At 50.5% G+C, this 14,046-nt stretch overlaps 1 protein-coding gene across 1 annotated transcript; it reads right to left on the bottom strand.

Moving 5' to 3' along the window:
- Nucleotides 1-4,832: 4,832 nt before the first annotated feature.
- Nucleotides 4,833-10,605, bottom strand: LOC121140045 (PWWP domain-containing DNA repair factor 3B-like). Its single transcript, XM_040744745.1, is given in 4 exon segments — nucleotides 4,833-6,155; nucleotides 6,158-7,232; nucleotides 9,708-9,874; nucleotides 10,334-10,605. Coding segments are annotated over 2 exon segments (2,073 nt in total). The 5' UTR covers nucleotides 7,050-7,232; nucleotides 9,708-9,874; nucleotides 10,334-10,605; the 3' UTR covers nucleotides 4,833-4,974.
- Between the last annotated feature and the right edge of the window lie 3,441 nt (nucleotides 10,606-14,046).

Genomic DNA, 14,046 nt, shown 5'->3' with positions numbered 1-14,046 from the left:
TGGGAATGACTTTGTTCATAATCTACCTCTCTTGGTATGTTCATTTCTATACTTTGACTATAAAGTTTTGGATTTTCATTTTATATTTCTTCAAGACAACAAAATGTTGTATCATAATTTTTTAAATTTGGCCAGTTAGTCTTCAGTTTTCAATTGGTGAGTTGGTCATTTCCATTTAAGATTTTTATGTAGGAAGGCATGCTATTGTGTATAGTTTTGTTGATTGTTGTTCTGATTGGTTGAATTATTAGTACTTCTCTTCTTCCTCCTCAGTTATTCTTAGGTGTTTGGGTTTGTGTTTGGCATCAGAGTCCTCTGACTTTCCTGCTCATCTTGTCCTTTGATGAAATACATTCTTTCTGTGTTCTGGTGGCTGAGATAGTCTTGTTTCTCTGTCTGTACTATTTTCTATGGTTCTGGCTTGGTTGAAATGCATTGCGTTAATTTGTATTTGCCTTGAAATGTTCTTATTCATCAGATTCAGAAATCCCTTTGCATGGTATAGAAATATTGGTGGGTAGTTATTTGGTTCTAGGGCTTGAACTATATTATTCTGTGTGATTTTCTGGCTTTTAAGATTGCTGATGTGAGATTATATGGTATTTTGATATATTGACCTCTATATGTGAGTTGTGTTCACCTTCTGATTTTTAATATTGCTTCTTTGCTTTGTAATTTGACATCTAGACCATTACATGTCATGGAGAGGCTCTCTAGCCATGCATAGTTTTGATTCTATATACTTCTTGTGATTTTCTGTCCATTTATTTTTCTAATTCTGGGAAAATTGGGGCTATAATTTTATTGAATAAATTGTCTATGCCTTTAGACTTTGCCTCAGCTCACTCCTTCTTCTATCCTATTGATTCTTAGGCTTGGTATATTGCATATGCCAGAATTCTTGGAAATGTTGCTCATATAATTTCCAATGGACTTAAAAACTTGGGTCTTAGAAAGGTATAAATGCAAGGTCGAGATTTTCAAGTCAATAGTAGAGGTCATCTTGAGGACAAGATGAGATAATTTATGGAAAGTTTACAATAAGGGGAACATGGTGAAATGGACAAAATCCTAGAACTGTGGACAGAAATGGGAGAAAATCAGGGAAGATAAAAACTAAAGAAGGGCCAGGCGTTGGTGGCACATGCCTTTAATCCCAGCACTCGGGAGGCAGAGGCAGGTGGATCTCTGCGAGTTCGAGGCCAGCCTGGTCTACAAAGCGAGTTTCAGGATAGCCTCCAAAACAATACAGAGAAACACTGTCTCGAAAAAACCAAAAAAAAAAAAAACTAAAGAAGGTAAATTGGAGGAAAGAAGTATCTTCCTGGCCTTGGAGAAGTGGGTGAATTCATCCACTAGTCACAAGTTGCAGGAAAAGTGAGGTTCTTCCTGGGGCTGCTACTGGACAGGATGAGAAAGGATGGCAAAGTATGATGAAAGGACATTCAAACTCTGGTGATTTATGGAGAAGGGAACAGAATGAGATTGAGTACAGGTTCAATGAGGACATTTTCCTTCATATCCTTTGAGTGTGCAAGGTACAATATTCCAACACCATTTTCATCTTACAAAAAATGTTAAGAAGGCCCAGAGAGTAACAAGTGGAGGCATTAGAAAGAAGCCCAGACCACATAATGTCAGAGGCTGGAGTTTTAAGCACCACATACCATGCCCCACAGAGGAAAAGAAACACATTTATCCTAAACTAAGATCACATTTCTATTATTTCTTTCATTAACCACAGTAACCTAGAAACTAATCTAGAGATAGGCAAAGGTAGGGTGAAAACAGAAACCACAAGCTTTAGGAGAACTCATGCCCATATTTCAGGATATGGGAATAGATTTTTATCTTAGCATCTTATCGTCATATGATTTATTAATTTTTCCCTTGAATTATACTAATCCCTGGTCATTAAATACCTCTGTTCAACATGTTCACATTAGTTCACAGGCTGATGGAGGCTCCAAGTTGTACCTGTGGATTTATTTGGAGTACATGATCCTTTAGATATAAGGAAGAAGACATACCTCCTCTTAAGTGCTTTGGACTTACAAAATCACACTTTTTTCAATTTTAGCCCACTGAACAGAAGGAAGCTCATAACAACATAAATGAATGGGGGGGGGAGAAAGGGAGGCATAGAGGAAGGAAGAAACATAGAATATAGTAAGTTTGGTTCACAGTTACATAGGGAAATATTTTATAGTATTGCTCCCTACTTCTGCTTTTTAACTAATTATTTTCTTTTACAAAATGATGAATTTCACTAGAACACTTTTTATACATTTTCATTTGTTTATGATATTGTATCATGCTCTAGTTGCCTACATCATTCCTGCTCTTGCTCGTGTGCTTCCTCTGCATTATACTCCAGTGGTCCTAGTATTGCTTTCATGTTATGCATATACTCATACACACACTCACACACACACAGGGAGAGAGAGAGAGAGAGAGAGAGAGAGAGAGAGAGAGAGAGAGAGAGAGAGAGAGAGAGAAGAGCAGACAAAGATCAAACAGACACAGAGAAAGTAACAAATAACAGAAGGCACTACATACATTCTTATGCTTCTCAAGTTTCATGGATCTGCAGCAGCCTTATGACATCCATAAAAAGCTGATAGCAAGAAAGTATGATGTGTCACACCTGAGTGTATAGGAAAAAGGACACCCAGAAATTAGCAAGAAGGACTGATGTGCCATATTCTCCAATAAAATAAAGACAGAGGAGATCTTATAAATCGAACACAGGACATAGACAAATAGATAATACACAGAGAATCAGAACAAAACACTAGTAAAGTTTACTTGTGAATTTATCAGGGCAGCACTTAAGTCTACAGGGAGAAAAAATGCAGGCAAGAATACGTCTGACATGCAACCTCTGACTATTGCACTGCCCTGGTGCTTGGGTATGTAGAACACAATGGATTAGATTTGATCTTCTCTTTGAAAAGCCATTAACAGACTGGAATTATGAATCCCTCCTCTGGATGGAGTCAAAAATATAGGAAGAAGGGAGGCATCAGTATTTTTCTTTGCTTTTTAAAAGTAAGAAGGATTGAGTTACACTGTGTTGATGGCTTTTACAAAGAGACAGCTCATAACACAGAGGGAAAATTTGGTTCCATTTTAAAATCTTCTGCACGTTGTTTATTTATTATTTTTGGTGTGAGTGCATGTTAATTTTTTTTTGTGAGCACCTGGGTGAGGAAACCAGAAGTTGACACCACATGTCTTCCTCAGTTATTCTCCACATTAGTTTTTTGGGCATGGTCTCTTAGCAAAACTCAGTGCTTCCAAATTCAGCTATACTGGCCGGCCAGCAAGGCCCGGTGTTCTTTTCTCTGCAGTCCCACTATTGAGAATGCAAGCATGTGCACAATGCGTGTTTCCCCACCCCCTCCCATGGGTAAGAGCCCACTGTGTGCAGGAAGGAAAGCCAGTAATTATTATCAAGGACTAATAAATCAAGCAGAGAAAGGGTAATGTGAATTCAGAGACACAACCTGGAGGACACATGGACATATCCCAGAGACTTAGGCAAGGACAATAGGAGTGTGTATTCAGGCACATACAAGGTTGTACTTGAGAGTTCACTGAGGCACCAAGTCAGTGCCCAGTCACCAAAATATGTCATGGAATGTGATTCAAGACAGGGAAAACAGAGGCTTCTGGGAGGTATGGCAGGGCTGCCTCTCACCAGCACACCCCAAGTGTCAGTGACTCTAAGGAATGATAGGCCCCTGTCACTTTCCTGCAAACATCAGAAATCCCTGATCTCTGAAAAGTGAGAAAAGCCGGGATACTGATGTCTGCTGCAGAGAGAAAGCCCAGGAGGTTGGCAAATCTTTCCATTAAAAGAATGAAGTCTCTGGGGGAGTGGAGAATGTGAAGTGCTTCCTGCCCCTGGTGAAAACCTGAGTGCATTACCCAGTACACACTTAAAAAATAGGGTATACGGGCAGGTATGTTGAATCTCAGCACCTCAGTGAGAGGCAAGGAAGAATAAAAAGTCCTGCCTAGCCCGTCATTCTAGCACAATCAGTGAGCCGCAGGTCCAGAGGTCCTGTTTCAAAAAATAGAGAAGGAATAACTGAAGTAGATAACAGATTCTGACTTATGACATCTCTGCACACCTGTGCACGTGCATGCGTGTGCACACACACACACACACACCACACACCACACACACGGTTCCCTCTCTCTCTCTCTCACACACACACACACACAGACACACACAGACACACACAGACACGCACAGACACACACAGATACACATGTCTCTCTGTGTCTATCTCTCTGTCTCTCTCTGTTTCTCTGTCTCTGTCTCTCTCTCACACACACACATACAGAGAGAGGGAGAGAGGGAGGGAGGGAGGGAGGGAGAGAGAGAGGGAGAGAGCGAGAGAGGAAGAGAGAGTTCTTTGAAATCAGGCTATCTCCAGGGTCACAACATTTCCAACCCCTTCTTTGGCTGCAAAGCACACATCAGCATTGTGAGTGAGCAAAGAACAAGGTAGAGGAGAAAACACTGGAACCCGGCCCCACCCACAGTATCCTAGAGAGGTCAGGGAGTATGGGGGGGCAATCAGAGACACAGAGACAGAGTGTCATCAGGGGTCTGTTGTGCTGTCCGGGTGTGTGGGGTCCCCGCATTGATTGCAAGGCTGGGCGTGGCTAGCTAATACTCCACCCATCGCTGGGGACGTTCCAGAGAGGCACCCCCACGGGACTCCTCTGCACTTGGGCACAGGCCAGAGAAGGCTAGGCCTGGCCTGAAACTAACAGGAATTGTCGAGCCGATCGAGACATCTGCACCGTCAAGCACGGACGTGATCATTTATTTATTTCGGGGCGGTGGGGATAAACATGCATGCTGTGAGGACCTTTCAAGCCCCACAGTGTCTCCCAGATGGTCATCTTTTGGAGGCGGAGCTGCAGGGGTGATGGCTGAAAGGAGGAAGCTCCCTTCTAAGGAGTGGGCGCAGAGGGGTCCCTGGCAGCCCAAATCCTGGCTGCTGACCTCTTCCTGGCCACCTTTAGGATGGTCTTATCAAAGAGCTCTTTCTCACGATGGTGCACGGGTGGGCCACGCAGGTACTTCTCTTCTGCCTCCTTGTAGCTGAGCTCATCCAGGGCAGCGATGGAGCAGATGATAGCTTCTGGAAGAAGAACCTCCATGGTAAGTCGGACTTTGTCCCCTCTTGCCAGGGACAGCAGGGCCTCATCTGCTTCCTTGGATATCTCTTGCAAATGTCTGGCCACAAGATGCAACTGGTCCTCATCTTCCAGGTAGGTCTCAATGCAGAAGACTTCCCTGTTTGACTTCCAAAGGTTATCCAGCCACCTGGACGGTTTCCTGCCCTTTACGATGTCCAGCAGGTGCTGGTCTGCCCCCTTTCTCTTCAGGATGAAGTCTACGAGCTTCCGGTTGGCTCTGTCCCAAGCGGCCCTCATGCGGTCAGGCAGGAGTTTCTTGCGGGGCCCCTTCCCACCCAGGGAGGTCTCCTCCTCCCAGTCTTCCAGGTCAGCATAGCTCACCTTGGGGAAATCAATGTGCAGCTCGCCCTCTTGGATGGCTCTCCTTAGCGGGTAACTGGCTTGGGCGGTGTAGTAGTCCATAAAGGAGCCCAGGAAGGAGCCGCAGGCGAGGTCCTCTCTGTAGTGGTCGATCACTGACAGGCACCAGTTGATGCCCTGGCCATACACTCTGCTGGCTCTCCTCAAGAGCACTGATTTCTCCCCACAGTCCAGGGGCTTCAGCTTGCGGAGAGGGACTCGGATGCCCCTGTGCTCAAGCTGCATGTTGCCCTCGACCAACAGCACCCTCGCCATCTTGTCGTTTTTGCTGACACTCTTGACCACCGCTGGCCAGAAAGGAAGGTCCTGGAATTTGAACCAGACCAGCATGCCTCGTTCGATGGCATTTGGCCCCTGGGCACAAGTCACGTTGGTGGCTTGGCAGACTTCTTGAACTCCAGTCACTCTCCTCTTGACCCTGGTGCCAGTCACCTTTGAGTGCACTGGAATGTTCAGTTCCGGGAGCATGCACTGTGCACACCGTACATGCACCTTCCTTTTCCGGCAAGCAATGCGGAGTGATCTTCGCAGCCTCGGGACCGGGGGCGTGCAGGCTGCCGATGCCCCTTTGAGTCTGGCTTTGGAGTCCCAGGGCCGGGGTCCTGCTCGTTCCCTGGGAGGGTGGTCTTCTTTTGGGCTCCCATAGCCCTGGTCTCCAGGCCGCCATGCCGTACTTGGTGCCGGAGAGCTTTGGGTGAGGTAGAGGCCTGCCTGGGTGGCCCAGAGGCAGCCTGCTGCTCATTTTTAGCTCGGGCCCTCCCCCTGGAGGCTGGGGCGCTGAAAGACCTGAGCTTGGATGCCCTCAGCTTCCTCCTGCCCGGATGGTCACCAGCATTTCCTGCTGGTGGCTTGGAGGAACTTGGCCACACTCTAGTGCCTCTTAACAAGTTCCCTTGCGTTTCAAAGTGAGGGAGCCCAACAGCAGTGTGTGCCTGGGCTTTCCCCCCTTGCACTGCAGGCTCATTCTGTGAGCCCACCCACACAGGTCCCAGGCGGCCCCGCTTCCCAGGACTCCTGTGGGAGAGCCCCTGGCCTTTCTGGTTGTGCTCTTGGAGGTGCAGGCGCTGGCGTGAGCTGGAGCTGGCCTGCTCTCTTGGAACCTTCAGAGTCACTGTGCTGTTTCTTCTTCGGCCACGCGCCCTTCCTCCTTGATACAAGCAGGTTCCCTTGCCCAGAACGTCTAGCGCCACCTTGAGGGCTCTTCTGTATGCCCTGGTCTGCCGTGGCGAGCCATTGCCCTGTGACTCCTTTCCTGCCACGGAGGCGATGGTCACAATTTCCGACTCGGTTAGGGGCCTCACCTCTGTGCTCCTCACTCTCGTCTTCTCCCCCACAGGCAGAATCTGGACCTCCAGGAAAGATGCCCCTCTCCTCTTACTGTGGGCTGAGGTCCTGGGTCTGGATAACACCCTCGCAGGCCACAGGTGGCCCTTCCAGCCACAGAGCACATACTCTGCAGAGTCCATGGTGACGGGACTCTGGAGCTGTGCTGCTCAGGACAGGGTCGCTCCCTTGCTTGTGGTGGGCGCCTTGACTGCTGGTCGTCTGTGGCCTGGTCACCCTGCCCGTAGGTCTATCCTCCCTCCAGAATATGTTAGACAAGCTTGAATTGACGTCCTAGCTCAGGGTGATGTGGGCGTGTCCTGTAGCTGGGAAGAGGGAAGCAGAGCTGCATCAGGAGGGAATTAGCCTTCAGAGGACACAGAAGCAACAGCTCAGTGAGGTGAGGAGAGAGAAAGCAAGGGAGTACACAAAGTCTCATCTACAGAAGCGAGGATATGTGTGGGAGAAGATATGGAAGGATCCAGAGCAGGTTCCCCACCCTGAGGCTGAGTTGGTAATCTTCCTCCTGGAGAGGTGAGTGTCCTAACTTACATGGCCTGTGTGTTTTCTTGCCCATCCCGTACCTTGGGGCACCCTGGGATTATCTCGGGGAGTGGGGGAGCCTCACCGTTCTCTTTCCTAGGGAGCTAATCCCGCTCTGCCCCATCCCAGGAAGCACGAGGACACCTAGAGCACCGGTGCCTTCCACACCAGTGAGATAGATACCAGGATGGGGAGCAAGTGGGTGAGGAAATCTTCATGGTGACACACGCAACAGGGCAAGTAAGGATGGTTGCTGTCACTGTCAGAGCTTCCGGCCCCCCACCCCCACCCCTCCAGGCCCCCATAACGTGGTTCAGATCTCTCGTTCCAAACTCCATCCTGGACCTCGCTGTGGGATCGTGTGTCCGCATGGCCCAAAGGAGAGTCCCCTCCCCAAAAGAGAAAGCACCTCACTGTGGAGAAATGCTTACCGATTGGCACACCCGGGGGACTCAGATGGAGAGCGACAGGGTAAGTGTCTCTGTTGGAATTGCCCATCCTCCTGCTGCCACCTCAAGCCCGTAGACCCGACACACCCATATCTGTCGGTGATGGGCACAGTTCTACCAACAGATCCCGGGCCACAGAACTCTCCCGCACCACAACCTCTGCGCCCTAACGTTAATCTCCAAAGTCTTAAGACAGTCGGGAAATCAAAGCAGCTGCTTGATGACCTGGATCGTCACCACTTGCCCATCCCCAAGTCCAGAGGCCATGCTTTGAAGCGGGGGTGGTGCCCAATCTCATCTGTAGAGTAGCTCTCCTGTTCATGTTCCCCCATGCCCTGCCTCTCCACATAGTTCCTTCCCCTTGGGCTCCTCGGTGGAATCCCATCCCTTTCTTCTCCTCACGGTGACTGGATGTGTGCCCGCGGTCTACTCCTTTCCTTGGGCCCATGGTTTCCTATCAGCAGTGCGCATGCCATGCATGCCTGCGGGACCAAAGCCCACTTCTGTCTGATCCTCAAAAGAGGCCCCCTGTGCTTGCAGAGAAGGACCGCAGACTTTGAAGGACCACAACACAGGAGAACCACAAAGGGCTCATGCGCCACAGCTGCTCACAGTTCATGCCAGGATGCAGGTGGTTCCTGTCATTACCTGGGCCACCACCAGGCCCAGTGAGGCAGAACACTGTGGACTCTGGGCTCCTGACACAGCTCCCTAAGGACACTGATCTTCTTGGGGACTCCCAAGAAGTTACCCCACACCCTTCCTGTTTGCGTGGGCACACCGAGCTCTCCCTTAGGGACTCCAGTCCTGACCCATAGGAATTCCCAACCGTATGGAAATATGGGAGGCAGATGATGTTCATACCATTACCTCGGTCGTCCCCTTCCCACGCTCTGTATCCACACACCCCACTGGTACATCCTAGCTCCCTGTTTACTGTGCAAATGTGCGGTGTCCCTTCTTCCGTATTCCCATTCAAGCCTTACTGACTTCAAATCTGATTTCACAGCACACAACGTGGCTGTCTACATGAAGGAGTCCAGGTCTGTCCCAGGCCACTCCTGCTCGGTGCTGCAATAGTAAATGTGTACTGTGGAAGTCTGCGGCCCAGTGTAGGGATCTCCTGCAGTGATTGTCACTCTGAGGAATCTCTGTGACCTTAAGGGGTTGGCCTCCTCTGATCCAGCCCCCTTGGAGTCCTGGGCCACAGCTGTCTCCTGAGGACACCGGGGAAAACATAGGCGCCTCAGTTACTTCAGGCTGCCTTCTGCTGGACCTTCTCAGAACATGCCTTCCAGCAAGGCTGAACGAGCACCATCAAACCCAACTATGCCCCCATATCCATGCACCACGCCTCGGGCACGAGAGAGTCCGCCCCTCACTCAGCGCCCTTAGAAACCACAGATGCCCGAGTTACGCTTATAGAACGCAAGCTTTCCACCCCAGGCAGGTCTGCACGGGCTTCTATTGCCTCAAGCATGATGTCCTCAGCCTCACACACTCCCTGAGCTAGAAAACATACCTGGGAATGCCAAGTATGTGTTCAAGCCCACAAGCCCAGGGCATCCGCACAGCATCTGTAACTCAGTCATGAAGAAAAGTGTCTGCACTCAGATCAGGCCACACTCTCCCCAGTGTGCGTAATCCATGTGGGCATGCCTGTTGCTCCAGGGCATAGAAAAGTCCTAGCATTATCTACAGCCTGCTTAAACATTGTCAGTAGTGCCACCTGCCTCCATCGTTTCAGGCATCACCTCCAGTGCAGTAGCTTCAGCAGTTACCTTTCGGGTGAAAACAGCACTGTCTTACCCAGAGGTGCAGGGAAAAGTGGGCAAGATGGGATCCTGAAATCTCTGTCTCAGCACATGCTTCGGCCCCGTGCCCGAAGGCCTACTATCAAGAACTTGCACGCAGCCCCCGTGTTCCAGGTTAATTCACATTTTCTCCAGATGGGAACTTGCAGGTGGCTTCCCTCCCTGTGGTAAGACAGACGGGGCGGCAGGGGGGGAGGGAACAGTCTGGTGAGAGGGTGCATGAAGGGTACAAAGATCATTGCTCACTCACGGGGCCAGAGATACACAGAGAGTCCCATATGATGTGCTGGTGGGTCAGAGAGAAACCCCAGCCGCTCATCCCGTAATGCCCAGCTAGCTGAGGTTTGACCCAACCGTGAGTGAGTAAAGATTCACACCCTGACACAAACTGATAGCTGTCGAGGGAACACATTCTGCTCCTTCCTCAGGCATTCACTGATTTTACCTCAGTCTGCCCAGCTGAGATTAGTGACCAGTTTAGAGGCAGCCCTCTTTTGGACGCACGTCTTGTCAGGTCTCCAGGCCAAGAGACTGGAGACCTTACCTTGGCTTCATCCCTGCAAGTGAACTGGCCATGCTCGAGCCCGGGTCTCCCCCCAAACCCCCCTCCCCGCCGTTTACCTCCTCCTTAGATGCCTTCAGGCTCCTCCCAGACAACACAAGCCACAACTATCTCGGGTAAGGTGCTGTCACACGAAAACGGTCAGGAGCACATGTGACAATCGTCGCCAAACAGAGACGAGGCATCCATTTACGTGGGTTGGTGATCTATGCTCTCGGGGCCTGAAACGATAAAGCTGGCACCAGAGAGGTGTCACCTGAGGACAAAGAGACAGGGCTGGCTGAGCAGCCAGCCCTTGGGGCTTCGCTTCAAACAGTAGTAGTGAGAACCTCTCCTGTCCCATGAAAGAGCAAGCACGCTCCCGAGGCACACTCACAGGCTCAGCTCACACTCACTCAGGCTGGCTGCAGGCACCTACCTACGCGCTTTGCCTGTCTGTCTAGCGACTCCACCTCTCCGGTCTGAGTATCCTTCGCAAATGTATCTGTAACCAGGAAAGAATGGCTTGTCCCCGTTGTCATGGCAACCACAGTGTCATCGGGAAAAAAAAAAACAACATTCTCTCCTAGTAGCCAGTTCTCTGTGGAAATCAGGACGTACTAATCCACCCAGGAGGCTGACTGTTCTCTTACATCTCTGTCACCTAGCTCCCCCCACACCTCTGCCAATCCCCGGCAACGGCATGCACAAAAGAAAGTAAGCATCCACACACATACTACAGAAGGTGATGCTGACATTCCAGGGCCCAGGGGGCCTTGGTGCAGGGGCTTTGACCACAGAGTGTCTGGGAGAAGGCAAGGCAAGAGGAGACAGAGTCCTTTCTGCCGTCTTCATACAATTATACCAGGCAGCAGGGGCCAGATGTGAGAAGAACACTTTTTCACCTGCCAGAATTCTGAAGGCAGGCAGGTTGTTCCTCCAGATGCAAATTAAGTGTTTTAGGTCACTTGGCAGAAAATAGGGAGGACCGTAGACCTGCGGGAATTCAGGTGACAACGTCATCAAATAAGGAAATAAATAAATATAAAGTAAATAAATTAATAAATCTCAAAACTCGAGGAGGAAGGATAGAGAGCAAATTTCAACTGGCGGGAGGCTGGGGAAACCTCAAAATCCACCCACAGTAGCATATGTCCTCCCTCAGTGCCACATGCCCCGACAACCCCAAACAGTGCCATCTATTAGGAAACAAGGATTCAAAAACCTCAGGCTGTGGAAGATATCTCATTCAAATCAACACACACACACACACACACACACACACACACACACACGCGCGCGCACGCACACACACACACATGCACCACACACACACACACACACACACACACACACACACACACGGGGGGGGGGACACGACTGTGTTCCTTTAAGCTGCCTCAAGGCATGTCTACTACTCCAGGCATCCTCCCTGCATCTAGTATGATGCTTTCTCATCCGATCAGATGACACCATTTTGGAAAGTTCGCCTCTTCAGGGTTTTTCTGCTTTTCTCACGGCACATACATGGATCCTTACAGAGTATGCATTTTGCCTGACTGCTTTCTCTTAAAATACTGCCAGCGTTCATGGAGTGGCAGTACATTCCTTCTCAGGACTGAGTAGCATTGTGTTGTGCTGATGTACTATGCCCGGTATATCTCTTTTTCATGAGGAGGTATTGTGGGACTTCCCCACTGTGAGTAAGGCTGCCATGAGCTTTGGCATACCTACATTTGCTCAAATGCTTCTAGTCAGGCAATAGGCCCATACCTAGGGATGGAGGGACTGTGTGATGGGCTGATGGAACATTACCAGTTTTGATGAACACAAAGGTGCTCCCCACGGTAGATACAGCATTGCAAATCTCCACAGCAGCAAGGCCTTGGGATTCTTCCTATGATTAACAGTAGTCCTCAGTTTCCTTCCAAAATAGTCGAGTAACTTGTGTGTGTGTATGAGTGTGTCTGCATGTGTCTGCATACATGTCTGTGCATGTGTGTGTGTGTGTGTGTGTGTGTGTGTGTGTTAGTGGGGGAGTGTGAACTTCACTGCTGTCAAATTATGTCTGTTGCATTCCCTAAGATCAGATATCATGGAACTTGTGTCCCGATTGGGCTTCATGCATGCCCAGATGATGTGGTGGCAAGGCATGGTCATTGCAGATCCAGAGTCCTTGGGGGAGGACAGTAGGACCATGAAGTGTCAGGGCCCAAGCTGAACAGTACAGTGACAGCCAGGAGTCTCACTCCTCCTTTGTGTGGGACAAAGGTCCTGAAGGCAACCAGAAACCGGGCCCTGGATACTACAGGCCTAAAAAGGCCAGGCTGGAGACTGTGCAGTGGACAGGGGACTAGGGACCTCCTGTTCTGCCCCTTGTGTACTTTTGCAGTCATCACTGGACACCTGGATTCTCCAGAGAAGCAGCCATGAGTGGTACTCAGACAGGAGGGGCACAACCACAGACGTGAGTCAAGCGTGAACAGCTACAAGCCCTAAGTTACACTCGAGTGGCTGCTGGATGGGTGTCCCTTAGGAGCACTTTCAGCTAGTGTCACGCATGCTTGCCGGCTTCTCTAGAGAGGCCAGCACCCTTAGTTTCCAGAAGTGAGGACGAACCCTGGGAAAGGAGGACCTCTGGTGACTGTCATGAAGCATGTCTATGGGTGAGTGACTATGTGTTAGGGCCCATGAGGTGATGTCATGGGCCTCACTTCCACTCTGGGGTGGACAAGGGCCAAAAGGGCTTCCTGGGCAAGCTTTGTGAAGGTGTTAGGGACCCCAAGGAGTGGGCAGGACTGCGTGTGTGCTCCCGCAGAGACGAGGAACCTTTCACATGGCCCTTCCAGTACCCTCCGGGTAGCCCTGCCGTTCTGCACAGGTCTATACTTCTGTACGCTGGCGCACCGCAAGCAGGGGGCAGAGGTGTTCCTGGCACTTTCAGCCCTTCCTAGGTGAGTTCCCAGCTTATGCATGCACAACCACAACCGTAAGCTCTAAGTCAAGTATGTGTTATTACGGGGTGGGCCTCAAGATGGCGAGGCTCACCCACGCAGACATGGTTTCCCACAGAGGTATGCAGCACTTTCTTCAAAGTGAGGTGAGGCATACCTGGGATGCCCCCTGGGGGACCAAGAGGGTCTCAGGATGGTGGTGAGCTGTGTCGTCCCTCTAGGTGAGTGACTAGGTATTGGGGTCCCAGGATAGTCCCAGAGGTGACGACATCTGCAGCCCGAATTCCACCGTGGCGTGGGGGAGGCCAGGAAGGGCCCTGTGGGAAAGCTTTGATAGGAAGCAGGGATGGAGAAGGGTGGGCAGGACAGGGCAGCACGTGTGCTCATAGCAGGATCAGGGCCCGGCCCCGTGTGGCCCTTTCCGAAGCCTTTGGGCAGAGGAGACATTTGTGCGGGCCCACAGGGCCACAGTCGGGCCCGTTTGAAACAAGAGTCTGGGCGTTTCAGGTCCTCCGGGGCCTTCAAGAGTAATTTCCTGTCCACGCCTGCGCAGTGGCAGCTGGGCTGAGGCGAGGCAAAGGATTGGACAGGCGCGCACGCATGCGCCCTTGCGCATGTTCGCGTATTTTCCGGAAGTGAGGACTAACTAGCTGTGAGCACCGTCGAGGGGAAGCAGAGTTTCGGGCCGCCGTCCTGAGACCTGCTCCTCTAGGTGAGTGGCGAGGTATTAGGACTCAGGATGTTCCCTGGGGTGATGTCTGGCTCCTAAGTTCCACACTGAGTGGCCTAGGCCCCAGGAGGGAAGTCTAGGAAGGCTTCCTGAGGGACTAGGGACAGAG

Source organism: Mesocricetus auratus, unplaced genomic scaffold (genome assembly GCF_017639785.1).
Source record: "Mesocricetus auratus isolate SY011 unplaced genomic scaffold, BCM_Maur_2.0 Super-Scaffold_100003, whole genome shotgun sequence".
In the NCBI taxonomy this organism is placed as follows: Eukaryota; Metazoa; Chordata; class Mammalia; order Rodentia; family Cricetidae; genus Mesocricetus; species Mesocricetus auratus.
This window is presented reverse-complemented; position numbering and strand designations above follow the sequence as displayed.